The sequence below is a fragment of the Rosa rugosa genome, chromosome 2 (genome assembly GCF_958449725.1).
Source record: "Rosa rugosa chromosome 2, drRosRugo1.1, whole genome shotgun sequence".
Classification (NCBI taxonomy): Eukaryota; Viridiplantae; Streptophyta; class Magnoliopsida; order Rosales; family Rosaceae; genus Rosa; species Rosa rugosa.
This window is the reverse complement of record NC_084821.1, coordinates 23,006,374-23,021,521: the sequence shown is the minus strand read 5'-3', so window position 1 is coordinate 23,021,521 and position 15,148 is coordinate 23,006,374. Positions and strand designations below refer to the sequence as shown.

The 15,148-nt window shown below is 38.5% G+C and overlaps 2 protein-coding genes across 8 annotated transcripts; one reads left to right on the top strand and one right to left on the bottom strand.

Moving 5' to 3' along the window:
* Positions 1-425: 425 nt before the first annotated feature.
* LOC133733632 (histone H2B.2-like) lies at positions 426-1,837 on the top strand. Its single transcript, XM_062161278.1, has 2 exons — positions 426-1,451; positions 1,707-1,837. Exons 1-2 carry the CDS (start codon positions 475-477, stop codon positions 1,723-1,725), a joined length of 996 nt encoding a protein of 331 aa, XP_062017262.1. The 5' UTR covers positions 426-474; the 3' UTR covers positions 1,726-1,837.
* A 250-nt stretch (positions 1,838-2,087) lies between these two features.
* On the bottom strand, positions 2,088-8,390 carry LOC133729347 (uncharacterized). Of its 7 annotated transcripts, none has more exons than XM_062156858.1 (9): positions 8,235-8,386; positions 7,851-8,008; positions 6,703-7,738; positions 6,277-6,395; positions 3,554-4,489; positions 3,180-3,471; positions 2,797-2,962; positions 2,521-2,626; positions 2,088-2,421 (listed from the first exon to the last, which is right to left on the bottom strand). In XM_062156858.1, exons 3-9 carry the CDS (start codon positions 7,492-7,494, stop codon positions 2,304-2,306), a joined length of 2,529 nt encoding a protein of 842 aa, XP_062012842.1. In that variant the 5' UTR covers positions 7,495-7,738; positions 7,851-8,008; positions 8,235-8,386; the 3' UTR covers positions 2,088-2,303. The 7 variants fall into 7 exon arrangements, with proteins under 7 accessions (XP_062012842.1, XP_062012844.1, XP_062012845.1 ...); XM_062156860.1 differs by having other exon boundaries at positions 7,851-8,051; positions 8,235-8,370; XM_062156861.1 differs by lacking the exon at positions 7,851-8,008 and having other exon boundaries at positions 6,703-7,733; positions 8,235-8,390.
* Positions 8,391-15,148: the final 6,758 nt, after the last annotated feature.

The window sequence follows — 15,148 nt, the reverse complement described above, 5'->3', positions numbered from 1 at the left end:
ACCTAGAGATGAAAGGACAACAAGAGGTCGACGTTACATGATTTAAGTTGCAAATTCCAAAACTGAAATTCAACCAGGAGATAGAAAACTGAGAATAAAAACTAGGGTTCTTAGTTTCTTACTCATTCGCCAGATTTGAGGTCTGACACAAACTTTTTCTATATTTTTATTACTCGAAAGATTTTCTCCATGCATATAAAAGTTTATCCAGAAGCCACTTTTGCTTACAATTTCACTGTTACCACCACGTAGCCATTGTTCAGAAACCACTCAACACCTGTCCACCACATGTCAACCAGTAGTAAACCCCCCAACACGTACAGTTATTATCTCCTCAATCCTGCTGTAACTTCAGTCTTTATCACAAACAAAATCATCGCACCGTTTTCAAATCCATGTTCTGAGAGGGAAAGAGCTAACGACTCGGTTTTGTTTAGTGAGAAAACATCGATCATAGGTCCATTACTGTCGAAAATGGCTCCGAAGCGCCGCTCATCATCCAGGTTGATGGTGAAGACCACCAAGCAAGTTGTCAAGGAAACTGTTGAAGTCTCTGTGGTCCAAAGTAAGAAGAGGCAGAAGAAAGTGAATGATGATGAACTACAAGAGTCACCCAATAGTACAATTGACATCGAAACCAAAGAAGAAAACCAGACCGAGAAAATTGAAGTCTCGGTTGACAAAAAGCCAGCCAGGATTGTTGCCATTGAAAGCCAAGAAGAAAGTGAAACCCCAACTGGTGAACAAGACAAAGGGCCAGTCAAGGTTGTTGCCATAGAAACCCCACAAGAACAAGAAGGTGCGACTCCAAATGTTGAAGAGACACAGCCAGAGGAACAAGGCACAGATCCAATTGACAAAGAGCCAGTCAACAAGGATGTTGCCATGGAAACTGAACAAGAACAAGAAGAAAGTGAAACGCAAAACTTTGAAGAAGATAGAGAGCAGGCCAAGACTATTTCCATGGATATCCACGAAGAAAGTGGAACACAAAATTTTGAAGACAAAGAACCAAAGGAGACCCCTATGACTCCTGAGAAGAAAGAAGACAACCAAGCATCCAAGGGTGAAGAGGAGAAGAGTGATGATGTCAAGCAGACCGGAGAAGGAGGGGAGAAGAAAGAAAAGAAGAGAAAGAGGAGATCAACAGGGAAGAATAGAGAGGGAGGAGAGGGGTATAAGAGGTATGTGTATAAAGTGTTGAAGCAGGTGCACCCTGAACTGGGGATGTCAGCAAAGGCCATGGTGGTTCTCAACAATTATATGAATGACATGTTCGAGAGGCTAGCTGATGAGGCAGCAAAGCTGGCCATGTACACGGCGCGAAAGACTCTGTCTTCGAGGGAGATTCAAGGGGCAGTGAAGCTGGTTTTGCCTGGAGAGCTTGGGAAACATGCCATGGCAGAAGGGACCAAGGCTGTGAGCAACTACTTGTCCAAGAATGAAGCAAGGTCCAATAAGTAGTCTCTAATTTCATTTTAATTTGTTGGTGTTGTTGGTTTATTTTGTAAAATAGTGAGTTCCATTCAGTGAAGTTGGTTTCAATTGTTAGTTTCTTCTGCTTTCTGACTTGTGGAATATAGAAGGGGTAACTAAGTATGTACATATGACGGATTGTAAATTTTGGACATCTCCGGATTGTTTTCTCCTTAGAAATGTCCTCTTTTCTGTTCTAATTCAGTAATTTGAGTAATTTCCTTGTGCAGGTGTAGAGATAGTTATTGACCCTCGAGAAACAACACAAGATTAACCCAGATCAAAGACCCGAGAGGTGATCATTTTCCTGAATGGCACATTAGGGAAACTAGCTCTCCGGTGATCATTTTCCTGAATTTCCTGAATGGCACATTAATTATTCATTGGAAAAAAATTAATGATTATTCATTGGAAAAAAATTAATGATTATTCTGTTGGTACAAACCTACCAATGTTGTATCATATACTCATCACATCACTCTTCAACTTGAAATATAATAAAGGTAGGATTGTGGATGCAATTACAGAAATATGCAATCAAACTTTCTTGACTAAAGGAAAAGGCGTCAACTTTCGGATGCCGAAAGTTAGCCTAAATCTATAGACTAAACTTGTAGAATATTAATTTTCCATTCAGTATTTTATTAGATAAAAATATTGAATGAAAGTATCGGTTTTGTTACATAATGTCAATCATACACTGAATATATAAGACATCATGGCTTCAAGGGAGAAAAGAGAAAAAGAAGAAAGAAAGATACACTAGTATGAGGCTTGAAGCAAAACCTTGTGATGCCAATCTTTGTTAATTTAACTTTATTTTCGAGTTATAATACAGAATAAGCCCGGATCACCTCAACTGCGGGTGCTCTGCACATCGGACATTTTCCGCTACTCTCAACCAATTTGGTAGCGCATTTTGAACATGTGCACATGTGACCACATCTGTCAAAAGGAAATTAACAAAAATTGGAAAAACATGATAAGAATCTCAACATACCTTGTAAATTTGGATCACAAAAGGAACATATTGTGGGAGTTTACCTGTACAGTAAAGAATCAATACTGCTAACACAACATATACAGCAAATTCCTTTCCTTACATTATCCCATTTAGACCCATCATCTAGGAGACCATCTTCACACACCCCTGCAAGAGAAGACAGTCATGGTCAGCGTGAGGAAGAGATTATAGACAATCCTTGTGAACCAGCTGACCTACTTAAGCAAACGTAATTGAGAGTGATCACCGTAAAGGGCAGATATACAGAAAGGACAGTTACATAAAATCGCCGTAAAGTGCATAAATTATAGACAAACCTTGTGAACCGGCTGACCGATTCAAGGCATCAGAAACTTCTTGTCTTATCGATCGTTGCAACTCGAGTTGCATATCCATGCAGGCCTCCAACATCCTTTGCAAGTTGTTCATCCTCTGTTGCAGCCTAGCCATGTCAATCCTCATATCGTTCACCATCTCCCAGTCCTGTCACCAGAAAGCAACAAGTTAATTAAAAAGACCAGAAAGTATAAGCTGAGAATATAAGCACCAGATCACAAAGATGCAATGCCCAAGATCAAGCTGATTGGAGTAGACAAGTGCAATTGGAACCCAAGAACATATGCAGATGCAGCAGTAATCAGATATCCAACATATATGTCATAAATTGGAAAGAATTCCAAGCACCAGTATGTGAACTCACAATTCCAAAGCGCTGATGCATGTCATGTCGTGGCCAATTATCACGGGGTGACTCCTGGTGCCACAGTGGAGAGGAAGGTATTGGCTGCGGTGGTAGAGCAAGGTGAGGACTCTCAACAGCATTCACTTGAACTTCATTCTGATATGTCTGCTCCATATCTTCAGTCAATTCAGGATAAGCTGATGCTTCATCCCAGTCAATGGCGGCATGACCTTGCCTTTCCACGTATGACTGTATGAGTTGATCAAGGTTCTGACGGAAACCACTGCTCAGAAGATTAGAGACCCTTCTCCTGAACCATGAATAAGATTTTAATGAGAAAAATGCAACTTTAATAGCCCCAAAGCATAATCACATATCAATAAATTTGACACCTGCTTAGAAGTTCCCTTAGCTCTGTATTATGAGCATTATCATCATCAGGAAAGTAAAAGGTATCAGCCCGCCTGACTGAATCGGAATCCTGGCTGGATGGCCCTTCTAACCAACTTTGAACAGCCTCTTGAAAACCACTTTCATCGTGCCACACTTCAGGGACTTCTTGGAGTTGATCATCTTCTCTATCTTCGTTCTCTACCAACTCCTGGGACCATTCATAACCAGCAGTTTCCTGCTGATCTTCACCTGTATGTTCAACGACATTTTCTATCAAACTATTATACTCATCAGCTTGCACCTGGTCTCCTTCCTCATTTTCTGAAACTTGATCCAGCCATTGGTGTGGCTGTGAATTGGACTCTTGAAAATTTACATCCTCAAGCATATTGCCATCTGCATGACTGAGTTCGTGGATGACACTTTCATCCCCATCAAGCTCAGATTGCTCATTAGATAAATCACTGGCTCCTTGAATGTTACTGTGGTCATTAGCATCATTGTGCAAAGTTTCTTGGGACTGCTCAACAGCAGTGGTTGTAAGTAAGTTCCCAATCATGTTTTGACAAGCACCATCTCTACTTTCAACAATCTCAATAGAGGATGAGCATTGCCAGCCACTTACAACATTATCAGGAATCTCTTCTTGCCCATGTTCTATGGGAGCATTAGATTCATGTGAATCTATATCCTGAATGGTGTTTCCACCTAAATCAGCCCTAGCCGCTGATGTTCCACAACTATTGTGTCCTCGGTCATTACTTGCAACATCATTAGCCTCAGACTGCTCAAAAGAACCACTAACGACTTCATGTGAATTGTTCGGTTGAGTATGGCCACTTCTGATACCATTAGAATTGCTTGAAGATGACTCAGAATGGCAGCTGCCTACTTGACCACCAACAGGACTATCCAATTTGGAGTCAAAACCATCCCTAATCAAAAGAATAGATCCGAAAACATCAATGCAAAGAAACATTTTTTAATCAAAAGACAAAAATGCACAAATAATATAACTCAGTATAAGTTGAGTGCGGTAACAAATTCACAGAGAACTTCCAAGTATAAAACCGTGAAAATAAGGAGAATGCATTGATGGATTACTCAACCATAAATCATAGTCTACATAAAGATATAGAACATTATAATGATCTATTAGGAGAAACTAAATATGTTACGTATGCATACCATTAGAAACAGAAACCCTCACCCTCTCACACATAAATGAAAAAATGCAAACAAAGTTCAAGCTCCATTATCTCTTCCTATCAATCAGTACAGCAAAATGATAGTCCTCTGCAGCAAGATCATACTCACACAATGATAGAGGTTTTTTTTTCTTTTAGAAAGAGAGAGGAGATGATAAAGAGTTCTTTTAAAAAATAGTGTTCAGTTTCACATTAGGAAGGTAAACTATATGTAGTTTAAACCTTTCAATTCCACAAAGGCAAATGCTTTGTACCCCAAATTTGTGTCCCCCTTCTATAGTACTTAAATATCAATTATGCAGATCACATCATGCAGTGAAAACAACCGTGTTGTAGAACCCAATGTGATGACGTGTTGGGTGGTGGAGCATAGTTCTTCAAGAAAGAAAATTCATGCAAACAAGTAACAGCATGACAACCCCACTACTTTACAAAATGTACACACAACAAATCATCCGTAATTTCAAAGGTTCAACAGTACGATGCCAACCCAAAAGTGTCATTCAATAGTCTGCATCAGTAACATATAAATGGGTAGAGACACATTGCCTTATTCCACGAAACTTCATAAGTGCACAAATGGAACAGTAGCCTTTAATACTAAAAAATTGGCATTTGACAAGAACCTGGATCCTGTTTGGTTTTATTTTTACTTGCGTCATTGTCAATGCATACATCAAATGACTCCAAAAAGAAAAGAAACCTTCATTTGACAAAGGAAAAAAGAAGGACAATCCAGATCTAAACGCAGAAAACATCCATGTCAAAGATTACCACGATGGACCCAGTTTATTGGTACTATGGTGGACTTCAGTTCCATGTTAATCAATGAAGAAATTGGTATGCTACCACACTTGCTAAGGTTTAAACTGTAGATAGATCTAATCTAACAACAAGAGACACCTTTGCATATTCCACGGAGACTGGTTGAAGGCTTAAGACAACATAATGAGGATAACACAGAAAACAAGAAAAGAGAACATAAGTCTGCCATTATGCCAGGGAAGGGAATACCTACACGTATATGTACTAGCTCACACAATGTCACAGTAAGAAACATCTTTCCAACTGTGACACAGAATAGTTGACTCCTTTCATTTTATAAAGTTCGAAAATTAAATAGATCTAATCTCACACCAAGAGACAGCACTTTCCATGGGGACTAGTACAACACAGGGAAAACACAATAACAAGAAAAAGATACGCGGACATGAAAAACAAATTTACACAATAACAACAAATTTATATTTCGATAATTGCAAAGATGAATGCAAGATGTATATGAAAAACAAACAAGGATCAAAAGGCTGGGTTAATGCATCAGTTCAAGCTAATTTAGGTTCTCAACTGTTCATTTGAATATTGTTTATTGGGGAAAAGGCCCGCATTATTCAAGTGCTATTCCATATTAGAAAAATTAAAATGGATTACTGAATGATACTTGAGGGAAAATAAATTAAAGCATAAAAACTTAATTATGAAAAGACATAGCATTTAGTGCATGAAACAAATACCTCAGACCAGAGACTGTATGTCTTTGCCTCAATAAGCCCAATTCAGTTTCAGCCATCGAAATGGGTCTCTCGTTCTCAATGGCTCTACCATTTCGTAAAAATCTTCCTCGAAGCAATGACTGCAAGAAAAATAAATAAATAAACTATCATGTAGCCATGAAATATAGGTACCTGGAAACCAATTAAAATACACAGGAGTAACAAAGCAACATTACACTTATATGACAGGATACTAACATGGTAGAAGGTCAAGCACCAACACGTTCAAACCTTTCCCCTAAGGACAGGGTATTTAACTATCCAATTCCTATCCCACTATCATGCATAACCACAATTACAACATGAAATTATGTACAACAAATTCAATACCCATTTTCAGAGAACAACAGTATGATATGCAACTGTAGATGAGGAAACGTAATGAACCTGAATGCGGTTGCGGTGAGCAAAGCGTGTTACGGGCTGGTGCTCCGACAAGACTTGAAGTTCTATATGCCTTTCCCTCTCAGCCTTCTTTAACATATCCAGTAGAGCTTGTCTCCCACATAATTTACGAATTCCCCTCCGGTTATGCTCAGACCGGCCTCCACTTTGGTTAACAACCAATCCATCACGAACTCGTGCAATTTGATTACCAAACTCAGCAGGTTGTTCTTCTCCATTGTCACCAGAAGCAACTCTTTGCTGGCTGTTCATTCGTACCCACTCCCTTATAATTCTCACTCTCTCCTGTTCAGTTTCACCAAGCAACTCTGCCCTTGAAGTGTTATTCATATGAGAAACATTTGATGCACATTCACTCGCACCACAGTTCATCCATTCCTGAAAAATTTGTCTCACCCTCCCCCTTTCACCCTCCCCAAAATCAGAAGACTGCTCACTGCTAAAATTGCTATATTCATCATGTTCAAGGGATGAGCCAATTTGACCTTGGGACCATGTTCTGCACTCACTCTCACCCACACTCGCATCATCCAGGTCACCTGTATTCTCGCTACCAACTCCATCACTCCTTTGTTGGAACAACCTTTCACCAACTCTCTCGAGGGGACGAGTCACCATATGCTCATCCTCAAGCTCTCGCCACATTTGTAGCAGAGAGGAAGCCCGGGAGTGTGCCCTCCCTTCATTGTCTACCCTTCTAGATGCACCAGATTGAGAGCTTCTAAGGAAAGAAGACTCGAGCACAGAAACATTTTGTAGACCAGCAATAGCCATCTTGGTCCAAAATCCAAACAGTCAGTCCTTCATCCCATCTATACAAAATGCATAAAAAGGCGCATTCATTCACAGAAATTACAATCCGATGATTCTTTCTAAAAATCAGATCATCAAATCCAGTCAACTTTAGCCAAGCTCATAGTTATCATCTCCGCCATCTTCACCACAACCAAGCATCAAATCATCCAACTGCTCAAGTCCTCACAAATTGAATAGCTGGATTGCTTCCTTCTTTGCTGCACTTCATAATAAAAAAGGAAAAGAAAACAAAGATCAATCTCATTTTTTCCTTAAAAAGCTTTAATCAAATCCAAGCTATATATTTCCAAAAAAAAACCTTCCAATTTAATTACCTTGAATTTAAAAACTAACAAATTTGCTAGATTTCTGAAACTCCAAACTTCCAAATCGGAAATCTACTCAAATTCTCTCTGCTTAGTCTCCACGAAACCGCACGAGATTAGAAACTAAGCCATTTGTCACCATTTGTACCCCCAACGACGCTAACAGCCTACCACCAAACTCAGACTCAGTCAACCTTGGACTATTCATGCCTGACCTCAACACCACCACACCATTCAAACCTTCAATTCCCCTCATTTCCCCAACCCCAAAAATACTCAAATAAAACCCTGAACCAAATCCAAAACCAATACGAGTACACAAACCAAAAGCAAGCGAGCGAGCGAGATTTTAAATAAAAAAAGATTCGGATTCGAGAATTGAAAAAAGCGTACCGGTGAGGCTCTCTCCGCCTTTCTGGCTTAGAAGTAAAGCAAACGAAACCCTAGCTGTGCAGATAGTAACCGAGACTTGGAGAGAGAGAGAGTTTTAGAGAGAGAAACTTCTTTCAGAGAGACAGGTGAGGAGGGAAGAAAAGAGAGAATAAATGGAGGGGAAACGTCACCGTTTTTGTCATAAATACACTGCCGTAACGCTAACGTCTAAAATTTCTTGGGTGGGAGCCCGCCAGGGGGCGACACGTGGCACGTGTCAATGTCTAGCGGTCACTTTACGGAACCTGCCAAATCTTGAATTTAACGGAGAGTGGGAAACAAGCTTTGCGAGGCGGAAACGACGTCGTTTGTCCGTTTCGACGGATACGGCGCCGTATTGTTCCCCGGCCTTTTGTAAGGACGTTACGGACTGGGGGAGGGGGGGGGGGGGGCGTGGAATTATGATTTGATTATTTGAGAGACAGTTTGCATCGAGCATGGGATGAGACACTTGTCAACTTGCATTTGTGAGGAATCCTATTCTTTGAGCAATAATGGTATAGAATATCAGATGAGATAATTAGGGTGTCTACTCATTTTTATGTTTAGTTTATAGAATATTAAAGGAGAAAATTAGGGTGTCTACTCATTTTTATGTCTAGTTTAAGAATTACATTTTTTTTTTTTTTTAGAGTAGTTTCCCCTAAAGCTGACAACTAGGAGACTAAAGCATTGAACTCAGGACCTTGGGCTTGGGGTACCAGACTTGGAAGCTCGCCTAAGCTATAGCTGAGTTTGCCAATCTGACCACACCTTGTGGATAATTATATTCTTTATTTTAGAGCTTAGTGTGTTTGATATTAGGATAAACATAAAATCTTTGAAAAGAAAAACCAACTTTGTACCAAGAAATGATATATGATCATTGAAGTAGGATATTAAACTAGGGTTTAGAACCAAGAATTCTTAGATTTCATTGGAGAAATGAAAAAGTCCAATCCACTAAGTGGCCCTTCGAGAGACATAAAATGTATTAAAATTTAGAAACCCCCCTTTCAATGATAGGTGCATTTGGCTCATGAAATCTATGAATGGATCGATATTTGTTTTTTATTCTTTTATTAGTTGTATAAAAAGTTGTCTCATAACTATGATAACTTTGCCTCAAATAAAGGTGAATACTCAATTAGTTTTGCTACTTTGTTATAGCCAAGATGCTAGATAGATTGAGTCTTCATCCTAAAGAAATTGGAGGCTATTTCTTTAATTCAAAGCCCTTTTCAACTACCCCTTCCTCATCTTGCTCAGTATGCTTGTGAGTTGTGAATTCAAACATGGGTTGGTTTTACCAATATTACATTATCATTAAAAACTGGCTTAACTTTCTTGATTAGTATAAGCACAAAGAAAATGTACATAGTGATTAATATATAACTCCTTTTAGCCGGCCTGTTGCATGTTGGTGTGTTGACTCGATTTGTTGCCAACCATGTGGTGTCACTTATATTTCATGAAGTTTATAATAAGTGAAATCATACATATTTATATTATTTTTCTTTTAATTAATGTTACAGGTTAGCTTAAAGACCCCCAACCAAATGTTTATCAAATTGGTTTTCACATCGTGTGACCAAAATGGGTCACCATAACTTGGGGTGAACATCTGTATAGTGAAAGTCGTTGTACTGAGGTGGTTGATCTATTTAATGCACAAGAATTCTTTTCTACTTGTCTTTGATGGTAAGGGTTTACAAAGATGTTTAACCTAATCGATCCATCTTATCTACACTTAACCATTTTCTCTTTCTCGGCTTGGTGCCATTTCTCCGGTCTGTTCCTCGGTGGAGTTGATGAGTTCATTCACTGAAACTTATGGTCATTTCTTCAATATGAGTTCTGGAAAAAAAAAAAAAAAAACCCAAGAAATGTGCAATAATGTCATGTAACTATGAAATATTAAGAAAAGAGATTCGAATTTTAAGTGTAAAATTGAATTATATTATGCACACTGAGATTTGAATCAAATTTTCTGATGTGAAAAGAGTGTCATTATATATTCAATCTGCATTATCTAGAGGTAACTGTTGTGAATTTGATTTTGATTTGATTTGATTTGATTTGTGTGTCCTAATTGGCCAATCACACTTGTCTATTCATTTTCTCTTTCGTTTTTTAGCTGGATATGAAACTAAATAACATGTAAATCTTACAATAAGGCCCATAACTTAAAACTTTAAAGAACACTAACATGGTCACATAATGTGACATTATGTCTTCCAAGCAGTCGACATTAAACATCGATTATAATAGAAAAGTAGTAGAATATAAAAGAAAAGAAAACTACGACATAATGAAATCCACATGTGGTTTTGTGTTCATGCAACCACAACATGGCCCCCGATCCAATGACTCGAGTCCCACACTCTCCCACAGCTACGTTGATCGACACCGATCTATGCATCTCTTGTTTGTTTTCGAATGGCTTGTTATTGCTTTCTACTTAATTATACAACTTCTTGCATCTATGCATGGGTCCTCGTCTGCGTAAACATTAATCACGTTCTTCTGCCGCTCCTCCATAATTAACTTCTTTTGCATCTCCCTTTAACCCAGAAAATGTGGGAAGATCACAATGAATATATATGTATATGGAGTTTTGTATATAGAGTTCTCTTTAGGGACATTAATTTATTGATACACAAATTTGGTTAAGAGTACGTAGGCTAGTAACGAGAGAATAGCTAACTTCGTTTATCAATGATAAACAACTTCATAATGGATTACCGGTTGAATCTAGTCTATTATTATGTAAAGTTGGTCGACTTGTAATATTAAATCCAGAGTTTACATATTAATACGATCGATATTGCAATGAACAGTAGATTTTCCGTGTATATAATTTGTTAGCATAGAAACAAGGAGATGGTGTAAAATGTATTAGGTATTCCGGTCTTTGAAATCGTTTTCCTCTTTTCTTTTGCGCTGTCCTAATTGATGTAAATATCTTCATGTTTTCTTCCCTTTAGCTTTATTATTTTGTCCATGCGAGAACGCTGAAATATATAGATCTAGCTAGCTAACCAGTGGAAATGTGTGGAGGGGTCTAGAATTCAGAAATGGGGTGATTGCTTTGCTTTGAGGGCACAACTGCCTCCGCCCCCGCCCCACCTCCCCCCCCCCCCCATCAAATCATTACATATATCATATACTTGAAGGGATTTAAGTTCAAGGAAGGGGTTAAGGACCCAATAAGTGTAAATATCTTTCATGCCTTTCTTTGAGGCCAACTAAACACAGTGGGGAAGAAGCAAATAGTGGTAAATATCTAGTGTGTCTCTTATCTTGATTGATCACATTATCAGGTATATGCCCTCTGGCCCCTACATTGGTTATATTGGATGAGTTGATTCATGCTATTTGCAATTTGCTCGTCTGGCATCAAATGAGGGATGGAATGACAGATAGATGCAGCCTGATAATTTATACTAGCCGGGTCTACTCACTATGTGTGTGGAGAGAAGTTAAAGGTAGTGGAGAAACTTCTCATACAACTACCACATTTTCTGCTTTTTTTTATTCTTTTGTTTTCAATTATTCAATTTACCATATTATCCCTATTGATTAGTTATATTTCATAGTTTTTTAATAAATAAAGGTTAAATTGGTAAAAAAATTCAGTTTTAGAGAGAAAGCTCTTTTCTCTTAATAATAACTAGCAGGGCCCACCCACTATGTGTGTGGAGAGAAGTTAAAGGTGGTGGAAAAACTTTCCGTACAACTACCACATTTTCTGCTTTTTTATTTTTTTTTTCTATTTTACAATTTACCATATTATCCTGATTGATTAATTATATTTCATAGTTTTTTAATATATAAATGTTAAATTTGTAAAAAAATTCAGTTTTGGAGAGCAAGCTCTCTTCTCTTAATAATAGTATAGATATAGATATAGATATCACTTGAGAAATCAGAAACTTAATAACATTTTGATCTAGGGCTCACATGCAATTCGATTCGCTAAATTTATTTTCATTTGTGTTGGACAACATTGAGAAAGTCATGTCATTCACCTTATTTCCATACTCATTATAAGTAAATAAACATGTCAATATATAGTTAATAATATGAGGGACAAAAATGAAAAATATATATATGGATAAAACACATATAAACCGAAAAAGAAATTCAGATACGTGATATAAAGAAGAAAGAAAAGAAAACGCAATTATACTCTGAATATGATGAAGACTAGGATGCTTACTGTTTAAATTCATAAAGGCAATGGGAAGGTTGGCACTCTTTTGATGCGCCAAGTGCAAAAATAGTACTGATATGTCTATTTCATCGAGTCTCTCTCTAAAATAATGTAAAATCGTTACGTTTTTTTGTGTGGATTAAAACTTATTTTACAACAAATTACGCTATTTTAGGATAATATAGTTACGACCGCCATTTACCAAGACTTCGGTCGGCTGGCTGACCTGACCTGACCTGTCATCGGGTCACCAACTTTCTAGACGGTCCGGCACAGTTGTTGATCTGAGTCATCGATTAATTGTCTGAATTGAAGGTTTAGAAAGTAAATACTGATTGTGATTGAATTAAATGTATTAGTTTTACCAAAATGATCAGTCTAGAACAATCTTCTAGTGCGTAGTACATGACTTCAAGAAAAAGCAACGGTCGAGTTGATGGCCAAAATCGATCATGTGCAACTTGATTTCGACCAAAATAACGAGTCTATGTATGACAACATGAGTATAAATGGGTAGGCATATTATTAAACACTCGAAGGCTAAGCCATTGAAACTTCCTTTCACATTTTCACTCACACTTGATCCCTAATCAATTTGAAAGAGAATTAACCACTGCAAGTGGTCTAGTGGTTCTTGCCTAGTTGGGCGTGCTCCCTAACCTAGGTTCGAACCCCGAAGCTGTCAAAGAGGTCAGGTACTGTGCTGCAATGCACAGTTGGAGCATTTCACATGCGCCGAAGGGGTTTATCTTGTGCCTAGGAAGCCTTTGGGTTCCCCTTGACAAAGTCAAAAAAAAAAAAATTTGAAAGAGAATTGTCATATAATAAAGTTTCCAGCTTCATCAGCACAATGTTTATCAAAGTTCCTACCAAAGATATATATATGAATGTGATCATCTCACCCATATATTAATTGAATGCTAAATTAAGGCTCATTATTCTTGTAGACATCAGTAAGGTACTAAAATTTCCACGAGAAAAGGGAAAGGTTACCGGCCAACCAGAATTACTTTTTTCCACGGAAGAATATGCATTGAGCTTAACATGCATAACCTACTTTGACGTCACATTGAATATGTTAGGATATTAATCTCAAAATCAATTCTCAAGGGATGGAATTGTCCGATACATTTATCGTGATTAAAACTTTACATTCTCCCTTATTGTGCTTTTTGATACCACGTAAAATTTAGAATATCTGTTATAAAAATATTTGATATCATTTTTCACAATCAATGAATCAATGACGTTCGCAGCATGTCTCTAATAGAGACTTCCGACGCCGTGGAGATGCTATTGCATCTTTGCGTACAAAGCGAAGCTAGCATGAACTAAGAATGAAGACGTCTAAATGGCCCATGATATTAGATGAAGCAGGTGTGCATGGTATATGAAACTATTGATGGTTCTTTATTTGTAATCATGGAGCAAGTTTGGTGAAGGAATGAGGTCTACTGCACTGATCTACCTAGCATGCATTTTGAGAATTAAGTGTCATTTTGGATAGAATTTTTTTATTTTTATTGGGCAAATCATTTTTGGTAGAGTTGGAGGTGCGGTTTTTTTGTAGGTTCAATGAACTTTTGTAAGGCACAAAAGATTCAAAGGAGACTACTCACCAAGTTACTAGCTCGTTCGGTAATTACTCTACTAGAGAGTAGAGAAAGGGAATATTTAAGGAAAGGGAAGTTGGTTTCTTTAAAAAAAACTGCTCCACAAATATTGAAGAGAAAACTTGGTGCATCTAGGGTTTGCTGGGTTGCTCGTCTGGTGGCATCCTCGTGCCTACGCGAGCCTTTGGTTTTGGTGGGATAGGGTGGCTGCTGCCGGGTGGGTGTGGGCTGTTCTCCAATACGTTATGGTAGGTGTAGGTAAGGAGATAGCGATCAGATTTTCTTCTTTTTGGATGACAGCGGCGGCAAATCCGATTGGAACACGAACCATGGGATGGATCGTGTTGGCATTCAATCGGGGCTGGAGTTCTCTATGGTGGCCGCGTAGGTGGTTTGAGGCATCCTCTGATGGGTCTTGGGTGGTGGTTTGCAGGTAGATCGGGTTGGTGGTAGAGGTGGTTTAGGGCTAATAGTAGGTGCCACAACAGAGAAATTCAAAACATACTTTTCATTCATACCATAGAAATGGGAAATCCTACAAATTTAAAGGTGCTGAAAGGAAATATTTCACCTCGTGGATCAACGACAAGTGTTCAAATCTTACAATCCTTATCCTAATTGCTAGCTGGCATAAAACAACCGTTACAGAAGGATAATTATGATACACAATTATAGTCTGCTGGTGTGGTTTGAAAATAGCTGATGGGTGTCCTTATCAATTCCCACCCCCTCAAGCAAGGACCTGTCCTCAGGGCTAGAATTGGGGAAAACGATTCATCAGGAAGTGGGCCTCCTCCCAAGTTATGTCCTCAACTGGAAGGCCAGTCCATTGGACGAGCCATTTTGTAACTGATCTATTCTTCTTTTTCTCGACCGCCATATCAAGGACTTTCTGCGGAGTCCAAGAGAATGAACCATCATTAGCGAAGGGAGGGAGAGTAGTCGAGACTGTGGTGTGGTCTCCAATCTTCTTTTTTAGGAGTGAAACGTGGAAAGTAGGGTGGAGCTTGCACTGTGATGGCAGGAGAAGTCTGTAAGCCACCGGACTGAGCTTTGCTGTGATCTGG

Excerpts from the sequence above, each read along its gene's own strand:
- LOC133733632 (XM_062161278.1), top strand. The coding sequence starts at position 475 with ATGGCTCCGAAGCGCCGCTCATCATCCAGGTTGATGGTGAAGACCACC.
- LOC133729347 (XM_062156861.1), bottom strand. The coding sequence starts at position 7,494 with ATGGCTATTGCTGGTCTACAAAATGTTTCTGTGCTCGAGTCTTCTTTC. Across the intron at positions 3,472-3,553 it reads CTAAGGGAACTTCTAAGCAG|GAGAAGGGTCTCTAATCTTC; the intron begins GTGTCAAATTTA and ends TTCATGGTTCAG. Across the intron at positions 2,422-2,520 it reads ATTGATTCTTTACTGTACAG|ATGTGGTCACATGTGCACAT; the intron begins GTAAACTCCCAC and ends TCCTTTTGACAG.